This window comes from Arachis ipaensis, chromosome B06, assembly GCF_000816755.2.
Source record: "Arachis ipaensis cultivar K30076 chromosome B06, Araip1.1, whole genome shotgun sequence".
NCBI lineage: Eukaryota > Viridiplantae > Streptophyta > Magnoliopsida > Fabales > Fabaceae > Arachis > Arachis ipaensis.
In genome coordinates, this window is record NC_029790.2 from 119,923,317 (window position 1) to 119,944,003 (window position 20,687).

Consider the following 20,687-nt stretch of genomic DNA (forward strand, 5'->3'; position numbering starts at 1 on the left):
TCCATCTCATTAAAATCTATTAAAAAAATTTAGCCAAATGAATCTTCACCATACATAAAAACTTTTTACTAATTTTTAAAATTCTTATGATAGTTTCTCTATATGACATAACACAACATTTGTTCAGAATGTGGGTGATGAAGCACTGACCTATTTCTAATAATGACCCACAAAATAGTTTTTAAGAAAATTACTTATGATTTTTCACGATATTCTCTAATTCAACCAGTTAAATTTTCGAATATATAATATTTATTTAAATAAATTAGTAAACTAACTAGTAGATTAGCCCAAATTGATTATTCTTAAGAAAATTATGATCGGAAAATTTGAAAGTAATACAAGCTCAAGTGCTAAAAAAGCCTTTCAAGCTTTTATTTTTGGTGGAAAACGGAGCTAGAAGCCCAACACCCTTGAAAGCTTAAAGACCAAAAGAAAAAGGAAACCCAACCAGCTTCAGAAGGAAAATTGGGCTCCATGTTAGTTGCCTGCTTCAGAAGCAAAATTGGACCTTCCCATCCTTTCCCATCCTGTTTTAATGTGACGTTGCTTCTTGACTTTGGACCAAAACAGATTCTTCATCTCAACAAAGAACATGACCCCCATAGAACGAGGCGATGTGTTGGTTTCACTTTTTACGGGTAAGGCTTTGTAAATACCGAAAATCATTCTTTAAACATCTGGGGTACATCATGTCCAAAATAAAATAAAAAATAAAAACATCTGGGGTACACATGTACATGAGATTTAGATTCTCTAAATTTTAAATTTTATTTTAGAAGATAAAGTGTGATCTCTTATTATTTATTTTATAGGTGGGTCCAAAAAAATATGAGAAAAAAATCATTCAAAGATGAGAGATCACACTTTACTTTCTAAAGTAAAAATTTAAAATTTAAAATTTAAAAGATCAAAATTCTCGTATATGGGTAGTTTCAAAATTTTTTAAATTTCTTTTAATCTTTAAAAATAATTCTCAAACATGAGTAAATATTGTCCTCTCCTATTAACATGATCTAGATCACTAAAATTTGTTCACTATTTTTTTCTACCGAAAAGACAAGTCATGTAAAACATAATAATTGATTTTTCATTGATTTAGAATTACGATAAATTGATTTGACTAACTTAAAGACTAAAATTTTCTACGTTTAAAGTGATAATTAAACTCTCGACATTTAATTAAGAAGTACTTAAACATTGCTTCTTGTTTTTTATTTCTCATCTCGTTCTTGGCATTTAAATTTATGGGTCCAATTATGTTGAGAGTCCAATGTAAAAGCATGCAAGAAGCACAGTAGCTATCATCAAACTCTATTAAAAGAGTTCTAAAGAGGAGTAGAAAGAAATGGAATTAGAAGAGAAGATGGAAGAATCGAAAACGAAGAAGAGCTGAGAAAGTGAAAGAGAAAGAAAAAGAGAATGAAATTGATTGAGAAGTGAGTGAGAACACTAGCAGAATCTCTGCTTCTCAGTCAGTTACAAAGCTACTATATTATACATCACTAAACTAACTCTTCCCTAACTAACTTATGAATTTGCCAAAAATATCTAAAAACCAACTACTTCGCCGTTAGCTACCTCTAACTATTTAACTTACAATGCAAGTTGATCATTACTAACCAACTAACATTAACCTATTAGACCGAACCAATCAATTCACATCCAACAAAGAATGTAGAAGCCTAAAAAGGTGGCTCAATTACACTACTCTGAATAACGAAAAAGATGATATCAATCGGAAGATGGTTTGCTTAAAGGATCAAAGAAGACATCCATGGCTGTTACATGGACTAGCCAAGATTCATACATACCAATTAGCGTGCTCTGAACAACCTTAGAGACATTCGATGACATGACAATGATCCTTGGCCAATCTCATATCTCAACAACCTTTTGAAGCAATATTCAAACCATTGCAACCCAACTGTTCACATACCGCTATCATGCCCTTGCAAATTGTTCTAAAATAAATACCTTAATAAATTATGTTAGAAATATAATTATTCATGTTGTCTAGATTAAACGATCCATGGAAGCCGAAAATAAAAGAAAAAATATCATAAGACAAATAAAAAAAATAAAGCCTACCTAAAAATCAAGCAAATCCAAAAAAAACTCTTATTTAAGAGAGAGTGCCAGAAATTGTTAAGCTTAGTTTGATTTTGGGCTAATTAATAATGATAAACATTATTTGAATCAAAAGCCCACTTATAATTTAATATGTGTTTTGAGTTATGCAGGTCCAAGTGTCCAAGTTCAGGCTACTACAGCCCAAGCTAGCATAGCTTCAGCTAATTAACTTACTAAAGATCCAACACTTTGGTCCATTATGCATCAGCTCCATGTATTTGAATGAGTAATCAAATAAGCCAAGAAAAAGAGAGCACACACTCAAAGCATCATCTTTAACATTGAGCTGAAATTTTTTTTTTTACTCAAGCTTAATTTTTGATTTTGTTGTTATGACTGTCTTGTGTCATTTTCTGTTTTGAGAAAAGGTTGACCATGTGAGGTTGAAAAGTCAAGAGAGAAAAGTAAGAGTGATGCATAATAGCCACTAATTTCTGATGTAATTGAATAGTTGAACTAGGATTAGCTCCCCTTACCAAGTTGGGTTAGCACTTGGTGAGTTTTGAATCTGTCTAGATTCCCCTTTCAAATTGGGACAGCACTTTGGATTGATAAACTTTGGTGAAGAAAGTTTAGGAGTAGATACTAGTTGAATTAGGTATTGATGAATGTAATCTGTGTGGATTATAGTGAAAATTCTACCATGGTTTGTGGTGAAGACTAGACATAGGATTCATTGCACTAAGAATCCGAACCATGATACATGCTGGCTTTTTTCTCCTCTTCTCTACTCTTTACTTGTTCTACACACGAGACAAAATGAAATAATCTCCTACAACTTAAACTTCTACTGAAACAGAATTTAAAATTTTAAGTTTTAAGCTAAATCACCATTCCTGCATATGTATCTTCCATCCGGCCCCATGAATATATAATTTTGGTTTCTTTCATATGGGACCGGGAAAAAGAAAAAGGAGTGAAAGAATTATATGAAACCTGGCTTTGCAAGTATGCTGTATGCCCACTTAAATTAATAATAATATATAATAAATAGATATAGACCTTGTCCTCCTTTACATTTTCAATGCAAAATTCTTTAAGCATCATATATGGACACAAGCTTCAATTCTATATAATTTAAAGTTAATCATGTCAATCAGAGAACGATTGAACAAAAATATTATATGTCCCATTATTTTCTAAGTTCATAAATGCTTTCTCTTTTCAAGCTTTGAACAACTAAATTAAGGAACCTACCAGAGTGTCTCATGCCAAAGCTCCATCTTTTCACACACGCATTTCTTTTTTCCTTTTTCCAAATTTCAATAGTTTAATGAATAAGATAGACGCACTTTGATCAATCCATAAAGCAATCAGGAAAAAAAGAAAAAAAGAAAAAAAAGGAACGTCCAGGTTAACAATTATTAGAAGCTTATGATAATTAACTTCAAATTAGTTAAAGCAGCAGATATTTTGATTCTAAGACAGATGTTGAGTTTAAATTTGAGAATAATAATAACAATAGTAATATTTTCTTAACCGATTCTTATAGAATTTAGTTAGGCCACGTTGAATTAGTCGAATTTTTAGTAATAAGTTTTAGATATATGCAATTCCAACACACCAAAAAAATGTTTATTATAATAAAAAAAGGAAAAAAAAGAAAAAAAAGCAGGTCCTTTTGCTGGCACACAAAAAGCACACACCTCACTGGGCACTATCATTCACATACCTTTCTTGCTAAACAAACCTTTGTCTTTTTAATTTTATCACTCACCAAGTTTAGCATCATATCTTCTCCTTAACCACCAAGAAATTCATGCTCCTTATTAAGAAACTTGAGCCACATGGTCCATAGAATTGACAGAGTCCCATTCTCAAGCATATTCAAGATATTAGTAGTAGAAGAGAGAGTGATACATTGAAGTAGTGGAACAGAGGAGGCAGAGTAGACAAAGATGAGTGCCGATTGGGGACCGGTGATCGTCGCGGTGGGGCTGTTCATCCTCCTATCTCCAGGGCTGCTCTTCCAGTTCCCATCAAGGTTTAGGGTTGTTGAGTTTGGAAACATGAGCACTAGTGGAATTTCCATTTTAGTTCATGCAATCATTTTCTTTTGTATACTTACCATCTTGGTTATTGCTGTAGGCGTTCACATACACATTAATTGATACAAATCAATCCCAAGTTTCATAGAATTTGACAATCTGTCCCATAATTATGTTTTTTATTTCACCTTTTGAACTTTCTTCTTCTTTATGTCTTCTGTACTGTGTACCAGTGCTGATGATGATCAATTGTTCAAATTAAAAAAGGGGATATAACTATAGGAATTATATATATTATACCTTTTGTTATTGCGTGATTTACTTTCTTTTGCTTTAGCAATGCTTATTTTGTATGTAGCCTAATAACAGGCTGGTCTTCAATTGGACCTAACTAAGGTAACTAGGTCTGATCCACTTTCATATATCAACTTATCAAACTCGTAGCAATGGTTGTCCAAAAAATCTCGTGGTAATGCCGTAATGCAACTGAGATTTCGCACAGATGGAAGATTTGTAGGTCTCTCATAAAGCTGTACCAAGATATAGAACTTTTTTAAGTGCAAGTGTGGTGAGTGTGTGTAGTGTAAGATGAAATAAAAAAAAATTCTCGTATTTATAGTTGCATAAAATTCTTTTATAACTTTAGAGAAACTTTACCTATAATGTGGAGAGTTTAATTTTAAAGTTAGCAAATTCTAACCTTATTATAATTATTATTATTTTGGTCATATGGATTGGAAAATCTTTAATCCTAAATATTCATCACAAACTCAAACACCTATCCACCCACACACAATTATACGGGTTGTTATGCACTGCATGGGTTAAATTTATGTTTGGAAGCCGAATGCAACTTCATGAAGGCCAACGAATCTAGCATTTGTGCCAAGCCTCATCTACATCTTATTATTACTTAAACTCAAAATCGGATGAATAATTCTAAACAAGGAAATTTCTATTCAATTTATTAAACCATTCCCGTGAAAACTGGTTCAACTTTTGTGAATATTGAATAGATTTCTCTTGTTGTATGAGCTGGGTCAAAGTTTCAGGAGCTGAACCATTTAGTAAGCGAATAGAAGAAGAGAGGAATGAGAGGATTCAATAGAGTTGTGGAATTTCTGATTACTACTACGAAAAACCTCAACTTCTTACATTGCAGGTTTCCTATTTATACACGGTGAACTAATTGGCAAACATAAGTCACGTGCACAGTCATTTAGTATGAATGAAAGCCATTGAGCTTCGCATTGAAGCTAACGCTCTGTATTTGGCTTCAGAGATCTTTCACATTGCTTGGAGATGGAATTCAAAATCCAACAAGTTTAGACAATGTCATTGGTGATGGGAATAAAACACAATTCTCTACTTGTAAGAATTAGAGGAGCAACAATATCCACTCATAATAAGTATTAACACCAGCATAATAATACCCAATAGCAGCTGAAAAATGACATAAACCAGAAATTAGAAACAAGCTAACACACCAAGATTTTTAACGTGGAAAACCTCCTCAATGGGAGAAGTAAAAACCACGAGTCACTAAGACCAGGATATAGCTTCACTATGTTGAAAAATAGGGTACAAGAGAGTCACAAATTACTGCACAAAATGTGCATACAACAAGCCAAACAACCCAAGCTTCAAAGCTTTCAAAACAAGAACAAGAAGATGAAAATACCACAAAAACAAAGCTACTGTACGTGGCCAATATCTCTAGCTACAGACATCAAATCGAATATCTGAACGGTAAAATCAAAGAACCAGATGTGTAGAACACACTGTTCAAATTTGAGCTCGATCCAACGGTTAACGAATCTGCAGCAACCAATTTACAGAGACAGTTTTGTGTATGTGCGAAAATAACTTTCTTTCTTCTTTTCTCTCTAGTGTTTGGTGTTCTCCTTGCAAATGACCTCTCTCTCTCAACCCTAACTCACCTCAGCCACTTCAACTATTCATGGGCTTGGATACTAGTATTTGGACTTTTTCTCCACATAAGAATGGAGCCCAAAAAACCCAACAAATCTCCCCCTCATGACTATGTGGAGGTAACCGCCAATCCGGCGATTAAGCAACAAACTTCAAACTTTTATCTTGGTAATGCCTTGGTCATCATATCAGAACCATTCTCATCAGTATAAACCTTTTCAAGTTCCAACAACTCAGTATTCAAAACATCACATATCCAATGATACCTCACATCAATATGTTTGAATCGAGAATGAAAAGTAGAGTTTTTACCAAGATGTATAGCACTTTGACTATCACAAAACAACACATACCTCTCTTGAGTAAACCCGAGTTTTTTAAGAATTTCTTCATCCAAAGCATCTCCTTGCACGCTTTGGTAATGGTAATAAACTCGGCCTCGCTAGTAGACAAAGCAACACATTTTTGCAATCTAGATTGCCAAGACACAGCTCCATCCGCAAAGTTGATCAAGAAGCCTGAAATGGACCTTCTAGAGTCAATATCTCCTGCTATGTCTGAGTCAGTGTAACCAACTAGAATAGGCTTATCACTTCCATAACACAACTTCATGTTAGAAGTACCACGGCGATATCTCATTATCCATTTTACAGCATTCCAATGCTCTCTTCCTGGGTTTGAAACGAAACAGCTAATACAACCAACAGTATGAGCTATATCCGGTCTTGTGCACACCATAGCATACATTAAACTACCCACGGCTGATGCATATGGAACTTTTTTCATGTCTTTCTTCTCTTCATCACTTGATGGACTTTGCTTGCAACTCAATTTGAAGTGTGTAGCAAGAGGAGTACTGACGGCCTTTGCTTTCTCCATTTGAAACCCGTGCAACATTGTCTCTATGTATTTCTCCTGTGACAACCAAAGTTTCTTCTCCTTTCTATCACTCTCGATTCTTATACCAAGAATCTCCTTTGCCAGCCCAAGGTCCTTCATTGCAAATGACATTGTAAATTGCTTCTTCGACATATCAATCTTAGAAGCATTCTAACCAACAATAAGCATGTCATCAACATATATCAAAAGAATAATAAAATCATTACTAGCAAATTGTTTAACAAATACACAATGATCAGAAGTAGTCTTCTTGTAGCCTTGTTCTGCCATAACAGACTCAAACTTCTTGTACCATTGTATTGGAACTTGCTTCAAACCATACAAGCTCTTCTTCAGTTTGCAAATATGATCCTCTTTGCCTTTTACCATGAAACCTTCAGGTTGTTCCATGTAAATCTCATCCTTAAGATAACCATGAAGGAAAGCAGTTTTCACATCCATCTGCTCTATCTCTAAATCAAGACTTACAGCCAAACTCAAAATAGTCCTAATAGAAGATCTTCTCACAATCGGTAAAAAAATTTCATTATAGTCAACTCTCTTTTTCTGCCTGTAGCCCTTGACCACCAATCTAGCCTTGTACCTTGGAAACTGAGAATTTTCTTCATGCTTCAACCTATAAACCCACCTATTCTGCAAAGCTTTCTTTCCTTTTGGCAACTTCACAAGCTCAAATGTTTGATTATCATACAAGGATTTCATTTCATCTTGCATTGAATCAAACCATTTTTTATTGTCATCACCTTTCATAGCTTCCGCATAGCATTCAGGTTCTCCCCCATCAGTCAAGGTCACATATCCATCAATAAATATTACATACTCACTAGAAGGATACCTCGTTGAAGGTCGTCGCTCTCTAGTAGACCTCCTAAGATGGAAACCTGGTAGATCTTCAGGTAGTTCAGGTTGATTATCAGCATCATCATCAACTGAAGCATCAATTGGATGTCCCATCTCCTGGTCATCCGGAACCAAAGGCTCATTTTGCTGCATATGTTCCTGATCTTGATTCTCTGCTAGTTCTGACAAAGGAGGCGGCTGAACTGGATCTACATCAGTCAAGTGACTGCTCTCTTGTGATTGACTCTTCTCTGTCTTATCAATGTCTTCAATGGTCTGGTCTTCAATAAACTCTACATCACGGCTTCTTACAAGCTTCTTTTCAACTGGATCATAAAGCCTATAACCAAACTCATCTTGACTATATCTAATAAAAATGCACTGTCTTGTCTTCACATCCAACTTGGACCTCTCATCCTTAGGAACATGAACAAATGATTTGCATCCAAAGACTCTCAAGTGACAATACGAGACATCTTTGTCCGACCAAACATGATCCGGAACATCATTGTCCAAAGCAATTGTAGGACTCAGATTAATCACATGAGCCACTGTAAGTAGTGCCTCACCCTAAAAGACTTTAGGTAGCTTAGCTTCAGTAAGCATACACCTAACTCTTTTAATCAGTATTCTATTCATCCTTTCTGCCAAATCATTTAACTGAGGTGTTTTAGGAGGTGTCTTTTCATGCCTAATGCCTTGCTTCTTGCAATACACATCAAATGGTCCACAATACTCACCACCATTATCAGTGTGAATACATTTAAACTTTTTACTTGTTTGCCTCTCAACCAAAGCTTGGAATTGTTTGAACTTTTCCAAAGCTTGCTTCTTTATTTTCAAAGCATAAGTCCAAAGCTTTCTTGAATGATCATCAATAAATGTAATAAAGTAAATAGCTCCACTAAAAGACCGTACCTTCAAAGGACCACAAATATCGGATTGCACCAATTCCAAGAAGTCTGATTTTCTTGAAGGTTGATGCTTCTTGAAGGATAATCTTCTTTGTTTGCCAGCCATGCAATGAGAACATTTCTCCAACTCTGCATTCTTCAAACCTGAAAGAGCATCCTTTCGAGCTAGATAATTAAGTCCTTTTTTCACTAATATGACCAAGTCGTCTGTGCCACAAGTTACAAACTTTTTTACTTTCAATCGCATTCACACTACCTTTTGCAATCATGGCATGCATCACATACAAATTTGAAGTACCTTTTTCTCGAGCCACCACTGAATTGCCTTTAGTAAGCTTCCATTGTCCAAAGCCGAAAGTGTTTACAAAGCCTTCATTATCAAGCCTTTTAACTGAAACCAAATTCAAGCAAACATCTGGAGCGTGTCTAACATCTTTGAGTAGCAGCTTCATTCCCATATTAGTCTCAAGAAAAATATCTCCTACACCAATAATTTTGGCCAAGCCATCATTACCCATCTTAAGTACTCCAAAATTACCTGGAGTATAAGAAGTGAAAAACTCCTTCTTCGATGTAACATGTATCAAGGCGCCACTATTAATTACCCAGCTGTACTCATCATCAGAAACAAGATTGACCTTGTACTCATAATTAACAATATCAACAATAAGAAGATCATCTGAAATAGAAGATACACGATCATTACCACTATCATCATTCTTTTCTTGCTTACCTTTATTTTCCTTTTTCCAAAGATAGCAATATTTTTGAACATGACCCATTTTGTGACAGTAGCATTCTTGTATCTTCCCTTGGATTTGCTTTCATTTTTACCTCTACCCTTCTAAACTCTATTCTAATTTCTCCCTCTGGTTTCAGTGACTAACATTTCAGAGTGTGACGAAGAATTCTGCGTCTTTCTTCTCATCTCTTCATTTAAAATGCCACCTTTAACAAATTGCATGCTCACTTTATCATTCAGAGCAGAATTAGTAAGAGAGATATGAAATGTCTCCCAATAATCTGGTAAAATATTTAGCAACCACAATCCTTGAACCTCATCTTCAAACTTGATTCCCATGCTTGACAACTGATCCAGAACTCCTTGAAATTCATTCAAGTGATCTAATACTTGTGACCCCTTCTTATATCTCAAATTCATCAACATATTCAACAAGTACAATTTATTATTGCCAGACTTGGAAGCATACAGGGATTCAATTTGATTCCACAAAGCCCTAGCATGAGTCTCATTAGCAATGTGATTATAAACATTATCATCCACCCATTGCCTAATAAAACCACAAACTTGTTGGTGTTCAAACTCCCATTCTTCATCTGTTTTAGATTTTGATTTTTGTGTAGAAAATATGGGTAAATGTAGATTTTTGACAAACAACAAATCTTTCATTTTGCCCTTCCATAGATGGTAATTAGTGTCATTCAAACTTATCATCCTAGTAGAATTATTTGCCTCCATCTTTCAAGCAAGTTATAACCAAATACCCAAAATTGAGCTCTGATGCTAATTGATGGGAATAAAACACAATTTCCTACTTGCAAGAATTAGATGAGCAACAATATCCACTCACAACAAGTATTAACACCAGCACAATAATACCCAATAGTAGCGAAAAAATTACATAAACCAAAAATTAGAAACAAGCTAACACACCAAGATTTTTAACGTGGAAAACCTCCTCAATGAGAGAAGTAAAAACCACGAGTCACCAAGACCAGAATATAGCTTCACTATAATGAAAAATAGGGTACAAGAGAGTCACAAATTACTGCACAAAACGTGCATACAACAAGCCAAACAACCCAAACTTCAAAGCTTTCAAAACAAGAACAAGAAGATGAAAATATCACAAAAATAGAGCTACTGTGCGTGGCCAATATCTCTAGCTACAGACATCGAATCGAAGATCCAAACAGTGAAATCAAAGAACCAGATGTGTAGAACACACTGCAGCAACCAATTTACAGAGACAGATTTGTGTATGTGCGAAAATAACTTTCTCTCTTCTTTTCTCTCTAGTGTTTAATGTTCTCCTTGCAAATGATCTAATCTCTCTCTCAACCCTAACTCACCTCAGCCACTTCAACTACTCATGAGTTTGAATACTAGTATTTGGGCTTTTTCTCTACATAAGAAAGGAGCCCAAAAAACTCAACAATTGGGGCCAACCACGATTCGGCGAAGATTGGATCTGGCTTCAAGATCAAGCCATTGATGAAACCAAGCTTCGTGGCACAACTCCATAAGGCGTAGTTGTCTTCTTAAAGCCGCTGTGAAACCAAGACGAGGTCAAGGTGGTGCGACAGATGCAGCGCGAATGGATCTGCCGGTTATGGTGGTCGAGGGGAAAGGGTTTCAAATTGAGGTGAAGTTTCTGGAATTTCTGCCACAACTCAAAATTTTTCTCGAGAGAAGGAGATGAGATAAATACAGAAGAGATAAAAAAAAATCAGAAAAAATTAAAAAAGTGCCGAAGAGAATCGTACTTCTGATGAGAAAATAATTTTGATATTCTTGATGAAACATTGACAAGATACATCAGAATATATAGTTACTTGAAGTGAGTGACTTTAATTAACTTTAACTGAATGCATGTGCCTCTAATAAACATCTAACTAGTTAACTAACTCTAACATCATGCTCGATAAATACATGGCCCTGTTAACACATCCCTTTTCCCCCGAGTGTGTGAATGACTCAAAAACCAAACGGTGGCATTAAATCTCTCAAGGTCAAAAACACAATTTGAAATTTGAACCTCTAGAAATTATTAGATCCCCTCAAGAAACTGGTAGGATAACGATCGACTTTGTGAGCGTCTATAAAAAAAAAAGTATTTTTATTAAAATTTGGTCAATACGAATGTAATGTATTTTTATATGATTGGTGGTTGTTCATGTTGTTCAAGATAGTCATTATTTACCTAACACTTTCCTTTTATTCTTAAGTACGAGAAAGTTTTAGGATTAGTATTTTTATTAAAATTTAGTATTTAACTATAAAAAAAATATATAATTTTATATTATTAAATATAATTTTATACTATTAAAAATATTAATAAAAACTAATTAGATGATTACAAATCACAAAATTTACTGAGCTAACACTCTTCTATAATTTTGTATGACCTAAAAAATTGGTCACTAAACTAGTAAATTTTTTTAGCAACCAAATTTGCTGACCAATACCAAAACTATACTATTTGGTAATTAAATTGGTAGTTAAATATGAAATTAGCAACCATAGCCAAAGTTAGACTTTGTGTAAACATTTGGTCAATATTTCAATTGCTAAATATGACATTAGGACCTGTTTAACTATAAAAATAAAACTTAGACTTTGTTTAATCTTTTGGTTAAAAAATATGGGGATAGATTTAGTGACTAATAAAAAATTAGGCTATGAAAATTAATGGTCGCTAAATTGGTAAATATCGAATAATTTAATTAAAAAAATATACTATAAATATTTTGGGTCACTAAAGTAGGGATGTCAATAGGGTGGGACGGAGACGGGGACGGGGATGTCTTCCTGCTCCTCGTCTCCGCCCCCAAATTTGTTCTCCGTCCTCGTTCCGATCCCTGCCATGAGGGGATAATTATTCCATCTCCGTTTTTCGCATCCCCCGTATTTTTCGCAGGCCTGATTCTTCATCTTTTTATATTGAGCATTTATATGAAAACTATAGTGCAAAATTTTAAAAATTAAAAAAAAAACACAAAAAATTATTACATCACACAAATATATCTTATCTAAGATTACAACTTACAAGTTCAGAAATATAAAATAACAAATCATAGTCCATAAAACAAAATCTTAAAATACAACTTTCATTCTAAAAAAAAGCCATAAAATAATGTCTTCAACATCAAATATTTTTTCATTGTTAGAATAAACTTTCAACAAATAACTCCATATTTTATGTTAAAACAACACATACATAAATATGTTAACATATATCATAAACAAAAATATTATATATTAAATAAAATTTTGACATAATAAAAAAATAATTACCTAAATTCCTAAATTAAGATTTAATACAGAAACACTAAATTAGATTCTAACTCAACTTCATATACAAAGAGAAAATTCAAAAAACAAAAAAAGATTAAATCAAATACAAAAGAATACATAATAAATAAACAAAAACGACAAAAAACAGAGAAGGATAAACTATAAACTGCAATAAATCAGCAAAAAGAAATAAGAAGCATGTATTTTTTCAACTAACTCTTTTGTGCAGGTGTTGCAGGAAGCTGTTCTTCCGGAGGAAATAAGAAGCTATAGTTTCACTAGTGCTGTTTGGAGGGGCTTCGTTCCACCAAGGGTCGAGTTGTTTTCTTGGTTTGTTTTGGTTGAGATGGTGAATACTAAAGAAAGACTAAGCAGATTAGGTGTCATTGAACAGCTTGATAATATGTGTGTTTTATGTTGTAAGTCTGTTGAGTCTGCTTTTCATCTGTTTATTGGCTGTGAGCTCGTTTGGCAGGTGTGGTGTGCTTGGCTGTTTGCTCTTGGAAGGATATAGACCGTGCTAAAGCAACACTTTGAGAGCTGGTCGAATGGATCAACAAGAAAGACTGAGAGGAAGAGGTGGTTAATTGGATTCTTTGCTGTTATCTGGACAATCTGGCTAGAAAGGAATGATAGAGTATTCAATAATCAAGGTTTAGGTATAGCGACAATAATAAACAGGTCCTTTATGCTCTCCAACGAATGGATGGGTGATAAACCCTTTGGTTGTTGATGGCATTGCCGAAGATGACTAGGGGTTCGTTTACTTTTCGAGTTGTTAGATGACGGTTTGTACTTTGAGTTGTCCTGTAAGTTTTTGTTTCTTTGCTCCACCTTATTGTGTTGAGCACTTTTTACTTAAAAAAAATCAGCAAAAAGAACACATAACAGAAGAGATTATACAGAAAACACATAACGAAGATTATATAGAGGAGATTTTAAACTGCAATAAATCAGCAAAAATGACAATAAACACACAGAAAGAGATAAATTATAAACTGCAATAAATCAACAAAAAGAACACATAACAAAAATTATACAGAGGAGGAGTATTAAACCCTAACTGTTTCATAATTAATTAATTATAAACCCTATATGACTAGAGAGCATCAAACTGGGGGAGGAGGAGGACAGACAACTGGCGGCTGCGGTGGGGGAATGCGACGGTGAGTTCTTTCCACGAACTGGGAGGACGCTTCAGCGACTTCTTTCCACAAGTTGTGGGGACACGATGGCGAGGCAGAGAACAGCGCGGTGCGAAGGGTGAACGCCGTGGTACGGTGATGGCGCCATGCAGGAGAGAGAACAGCGCCGAGAGAGAGAACGCCACAATGTCCGGTGATAGCGCGATGAGTGGAACGACGAGGTGAGATGGAGAGTGGCAAGGGAGGTGTTCAGAGATGGCTAGCTGGGTGCAGAGAAGATGGAGAGAACAAAGAAGGAGGGTGTCGCAAGGACAGGAGTGAGGGTGATTGGGTGAGCGCGACGCTAGTGAGGGGAAAAAGGAATTAGGATTCTCACTTTTTCTATATATATATATATAGAAGATGAAATGACTAAAAAATCAAAGTGAGAAATAAAGTATTAAAGGTGTTTAATCGAACGTTACTTGGGTAGCGCTGGCGCCGAAGTTTACTGGAGCCAGAGAAATCAAGGATTTTCGGCCGATTAGTATGGTGGGTTGTGTCTATAAGGTCATATCTAAGGTGTTGGTCCGGAGGATGCGACGGGTGATGCCGGGGCTGGTAGGGGAGACTCAGAGCACTTTCGTGAAGGGTAGGAAAATACACGATGGGGCGTTGGCCTGTGAAACAGTGCATTGGCTGAAGGCACGGAAAAAGAGCTCTGCGATAATCAAGCTAGATTTCCAAAAGGCTTATGATAAAGTCAAGTGGGGATTTGTGGATATTGTTTTACAGAAGATGGGTTTTGGGCAGAGATGGAGAGGCTGGATTCAGGAGTGTGTCTGTTCTGCGTCTATGTCGGTACTTGTTAATGGATCACCTTCGAAGCCGTTCAAGATGGAAAGGGGCCTGAGACAAGGAGACCCGCTATCTCCGTTCCTGTTTGTTCTAGTCGTTGATGTGTTGCATAGGATGATTGGGGAGGCAGTCAGGAATGGTCGTATCTCTCCACTACTGGTTAGGAAGGATAACATTGAGCTGTCTCATTTGCAGTTTGCAGACGATACTATTCTCTTTTGCCCACCTGAAGAGGAGACCATCAGGAATTATCAGCGAATGCTCAGGTGCTTTGAACTGATGTCTGGATTGAGCATCAATTTTCAGAAATCCAACATCATTTCGATCAATTGTGATAGGCGGTGGACCCGTAGAATGTGTATGTTATTGGGTTGTACAGAGGCAGCATTACCAATTAGATATCTGGGCATACCGTTGGGAGCAAATCCGAGACTAGTTAGGACATGGAAACCAGTGATTGAAAAGGTGAAAGAAAAGCTGAGCATGTGGAAAGCGAAGACCCTAAACAAAGCGGGCAAGCTGGTACTCATTAAATCGGTCCTAAATAGTCTGCCTATTTATTACCTCAGCTTATACAGGATGCCGAAGATGGTGGCAGAAAAATTGGTTACAATACAACGCCAGTTCTTGTGGAGTACGGAGGAGGGGAGGCAAGGACTACCACTTGTGAAGTGGGAAGTAGTAATGGCTCCAAAGAAGGCAGGTGGATTGGGAGTTGGTGATGCAGTTATTCGAAATACAGCGATGTTGTTTAAGTGGTGGTGGAGGTTCTCAAAGGAAGACTGTCCCTTATGGAAGAAAGTGGTTTGCTCATGCACCCACATGGATCCTACTGTCATGCTGCGAGGCCAGCCTGTCCCCAAAAGAGGGGGGCCTTGGAAGGATATTTGTCAACTCTCTATTCGCGAACCGCGGGTGAGAGAGAAGATAATCAGCGGGTTGTTGATGGACCTCGGGAACGGCAAAACAATCCGATTTTGGGAGGATAGCTGCCTACCTAATGGGGTGTGTATTCAACTAAGTCCTTTTCCCAGGCGCTGCATGCGGAAGTTCTACCGGAGGAAATCACAAGCTATAGTTTCACAAGTGCGGTTTGGAAAGGTTTCGTCCCCCCGAGGATTGAGTTGTTGTCCTGGTTTGTGTTGATCGAAAGGGTGAACACTAAGGACCGACTGGGTAAATTACATGTCATTGATCAGAATGACACTTTGTGTGTGCTATATTGTAAGTATGAGGAAACTGCCTATCATCTATTTCTTGGTTGTGAGATTACATGGCAGGTGTGGTGTGCTTGGTTACTTGCCTTGGGGAGGAGTTGGTGCTTGTCAGGTACTCTAAAGGACCACTTTGAAAGCTAGACGACTGTAGCAGTAAGGAAAGTGGATAGAAAGAGGTGGTTCATGGGGTTCTTTGCTGTTGTTTGGACAATCTGGTTAGAAAGAAATAGCAGGCTGTTCCGTAATCAAGCCTCAGGTGTGCCGACAATTATAAACAAGTCGTTTGAGTTTGCGGAGGAATGGATTGGTGGGGAGTTCTTTGGTTGTTGATGGCCTTGATGAAAGTGATTAGGGGTTGGCTGGTATTTAGTTTACTCTTTATCTTTGTATTACCTTTTCAATGCTCCACCCTGTTGCGTTGAGCTCCCTTTAATTCAAAAAAAAAGTAATTTAATATATTCGAAGATTATGGAGATAAAGATCCCCGTTTCGAATTCTTGCACCTACTTCGAAAAAATTTTATCTTCCATTTCTGTCCCCACAAAAAAAATATTCCATCATCAAAGCCTCATTCGGAACAATCTCCACAAAAATTTTTACCTCTTAAAAAATTTTGACATAAAATGAATTAGCTTCTCATAATAAAATTAGTTACTGATTTAGCAACCAATTAATTATGAAGCTGTTGGTCGTTAATTAATCGCTAATTGACAACCAACATTAAAATTAAAAAATCTATTGATAGCTAAATAACTAACACAAAATATAAGTTATAAAATTTTTGTTCATTAAATCAATTGCTAATATTATAATTAGCGTTAGCGACCCACTAGGTTATAAAAATTTATTTTGTTTCGCTCCATTATTTGTTATTTGAACTTTTGTAGTGACTTTTAAGATAGTTTCTTTAACTTTTGGACCAAGAGTGCTCTTGACTATTATTTGATCTTTCCATATTTGATCTGAATCAATTATTTGAATTTTTGAAATTTGACTTGAAATTTCTATCATAGTTACACCGGTAATGGATCTTTTTTCCCTACTTAGTTCCACCATCTCTCCATCGCTCTATTTACTCAGAAAAAACAAATTCCTCTTTTCAATATATATCAAATGAAAAACTTGAGAGTACTATATTTTTACTTTATATTTTAATTTTTAATATATTCTTTTAAAAAAAAATTTTCAAAATTTTAAAACTGAAAATATACCCTGATGTATTTAGACAATTTCTCTGGCTAATTACAATAATTTTTCAATAAGTTTAACAACAATAATAAATGCGCGTGAGAATGAGAAAGTACTCGAATTATGCAAAGTCAATTTAATTCACATTCTCTCTGACTTTTTTCAACTATAACATGAAATTAGCTTCTAGATCTAGATTAAACAAGTACAAAAGTACAACACAAGGTTAAAAGTTGAAATTAATTGAGTTCATTCTAACATATAATAATTAAACAATAAAGAACTTACAATAGCCAGATCTATGAACTAAAAGAGCAGAATGGAAATTTTTATTTGAAAATTCACGATAGTAGCTGAAGAAAAAGAAGTAAAGGGAGATCTGGATTAGCCGGTGTAGATGTGGACCTTAAGGGCGACGATGATGACGGAATAGAGAGCGAAGAAGATGAGAGTGTGAATGAAAATGGCTTTGCCGTTGGTCTTCATGCGACCGAACTCAAGCTGCTTTCCGTTCCCAGGGAACGAGAAAAGCAAACCGGGTTGGAGAAGCACGAACAAAACCACTCCTATTACCACTGGTGCCCAATCTGCCATTAGATCTTTAATTTCTCTGCGGCTCCGGAAAGAAGCTTTAATTGGAGATGAATCAATGAGTGAGGAACGAAGACTAAAGGGGCGGTGAAAGATACGCTTGGGAATTTGGAGCAATTTAGTAGCACGAGTCCTTCACTCATGCGCTCATGTCGCGTGGCTGCTTCTAGTTATCCCCACCTGCTAAACTAATAAACCATTGTATAAAAAAAATAATATTTTAAAATCAAAATACTATTTTATTCTGCAATATTTATAACCATTTTTGTCTCTCGATGAATAAGTCCACGCTAATTTCCTTATTAGAGCGAAATCAAGATCAATTTGGTTGAAGAGGCATTTAGGCCTATATAAGAAATTGATTAAACAAATATTTGTCTAATTTATTTATTTATTTATTTTATTTGGTCATGAATATCTAATTATAACAAGTCAGCTTTTCACTGACATCAAGATTGATGAATTATGAGTTTATAACCCATTTTCTCTCTGGTTTTGTCCATGCTCCACACAATTTACACACAAACATACACCTTGTTGGAATCTTGTTCCTTAGCTTGGCCACCCATACCTACTTACATGGTATGCCAGCTGGAAAATTAAGATGTTTGGTAAAGGAATCTTCGTGATTTAAAGAGCCTAGCTGCGAAAACGATATAAATGTCCAACACAAGAACAATATGGAAGTACTCACAATACAATATGGCAGCAACTATAACAAGCAAATATAGCAAGTAAAGCAATAATAAGAACACACCGAGATTTTAACGTGAAAAATCCCCTCAAGGTGAGAGGTAAAAACCACGAGTCATCCAGACCAATGAAATAGTTCCACTATAATCAAATGAGGTACAAGAGAGTCTCAAACAAAGCATAAAAATGTGCATATAACCAGCCAAAACATCAAAGCACCAAAGCTCACAAATGAAAAGCAAGAAGATGAAATATACCCAAAAAAACAGAGCTTCTGTCGAAGACAATTTCTCCCTCTGCAGACCTCCAATTAAAATCTCCACCGTCCAGAATGAAGAACAAGATGTGAAGAATCTACAGTTCAAATTTCACGTCGATCCAACGGTGAAAGAATGAGAAACTGCTGTTCCAAAATTGCTGCTCTGTGTAAAAACGGGAAACCTAATTTCTCTCTTGCGAAGCCAATTTCTCTCACTGCAAATCACCAATCAACATCTCCACCGACCAGAATGAAGAACAAGATGATAGGAACATGCAGTTTAAATTTCAATCCGAGCCAACGGTGAACAACTGAGAAACTGACATTTGAAATTTACTGCTTTGGGCAAAAACGGGAATTCTGTTTTTTCCCTTCTCTCTCACTTGGTGGCTACTCTCTCTCACTCTCAATGAACCCCAAAAATCTGAACTAGGGTTGTAGCACAATGGGTGCAAGAGACACCCTCAAAATGTTGGGCTTGGGCCTCACAAAGGAGAGAAAAAACCCAACAAATCTCCCCCTAGACTCAGAAACAAGAACATCTGAATGTGTAGTCGATGTACCTTGTGACTTTCTTCTCATCTCTTCATTCAAAACACTGCTCTTGGCAAGATCCATAGAGATTACACCATCAGGAGCAGAATTGGACAATGACATTCTGAGAATTTCCCACGAGTCTGGTAAGGAGCCAAGAAGTAACAATCCTTGAACCTCTTCATCAAACTTGATACCCATGGAAGATAACTGATTCATAATTCCTTGGAAATTATTCAAGTGATCTGTCATTGATGTCCCATCTGTATACTTCAAAGCCAACAACTGCTTGATCAAAAACATCTTGTTATTCCCAGTTTTTCGAGCATACAACTGTTCAAGCTTAATCCAAAGGGTCCGAGCATGTGTCTCTCCAATAATATGGTTCAACACATTATCGTCAACCCACTGCCTAATATATCCACAGACTTGTCTATGCAACAAAGTCCAATCATCATCAGATTTATCATTAGGCTTCTCTGTACCAAAAACTAGTTGATGAAAATTCTTGACATAAAGCAAATCTTCCATTTTTGACTTCCACAAATCATAATTAGGACCATTAAGAGTGATCATCCTACTAGTATTAGTATTAGCTTCCATTGTTCATAAAATCACAAGCCCAGAAAAATACCAACAAGCTCTGATGCCAGTAATCGGCTCTGATTTTAAAGAGTATTCAAGGTGAAGCATCGAAAGTCTTTCCGGAAAAGGTGGTCCGGGCGGCGTGTCCCACGGTATTTTGCGGCGGTGTGATGGACGAATACTCGTGGTGGTGGAGAAGCAAAAGTCGAGGTCCTAAAGGTAGAGATCAAAGCAGAAGCAAGTCTCGAGGAAAGTATAAGAATATTGAGTGTCATCATTGTGGTCAAAAGGGACATGTGAAGAAATTTTGTTGGCAGCTAAAGAAGGAGAAAGCCAAGGCAAGTAAAGACAAGAGCACAAATAAAGATGATGGTAGCAAGGAAGACAAGGTTAATGTAACTCATGATGATTTTCTTGTTGTTGAGGAGTTTGAATCTGTTAACCTTGTTGATAATAGCACTAGTTGGGTGATTGATAGCGGTGCTTCTATTCATGTTACATCTAGGAGGGATTTGTTTACGTCCTATACTCCTGGTGATTTTGGTGATGTAAAAATGGCTCATCAAGGTGTTGCAAAATGTGCCGGTGTTGGACAGGTTTGCTTGGAAACCTCCAACGGTACCAAGTTGACTTTGAAGCGTGTGAAGCATGTTCCAGATATTCAATTGAACTTATTTTATGTTGGTAAGTTGTGTGATGAAGACTTTGATAGTTCATTCTCTCGTGATAGTTGGAAGCTCACCAAGGGTTCCATGGTTGTTGCTAGAGGTACTCGACACTCTACTCTTTATTTAACTCAAGCAAAGATTGTGAAAGATGTTGTTAATACTGCTGAGTTTGTTGATGAAACTGATTTATGGCATAAGAGATTATGTCATATGAGTGAGAAGGG

At 36.1% G+C, this 20,687-nt stretch overlaps 1 protein-coding gene across 1 annotated transcript; it reads left to right on the forward strand.

Moving 5' to 3' along the window:
* Positions 3,813-4,716, forward strand: LOC107648400. The gene has a single exon (XM_016352281.2). It carries the CDS (start codon positions 4,032-4,034, stop codon positions 4,242-4,244), a length of 213 nt encoding a protein of 70 aa, XP_016207767.1. The 5' UTR covers positions 3,813-4,031; the 3' UTR covers positions 4,245-4,716.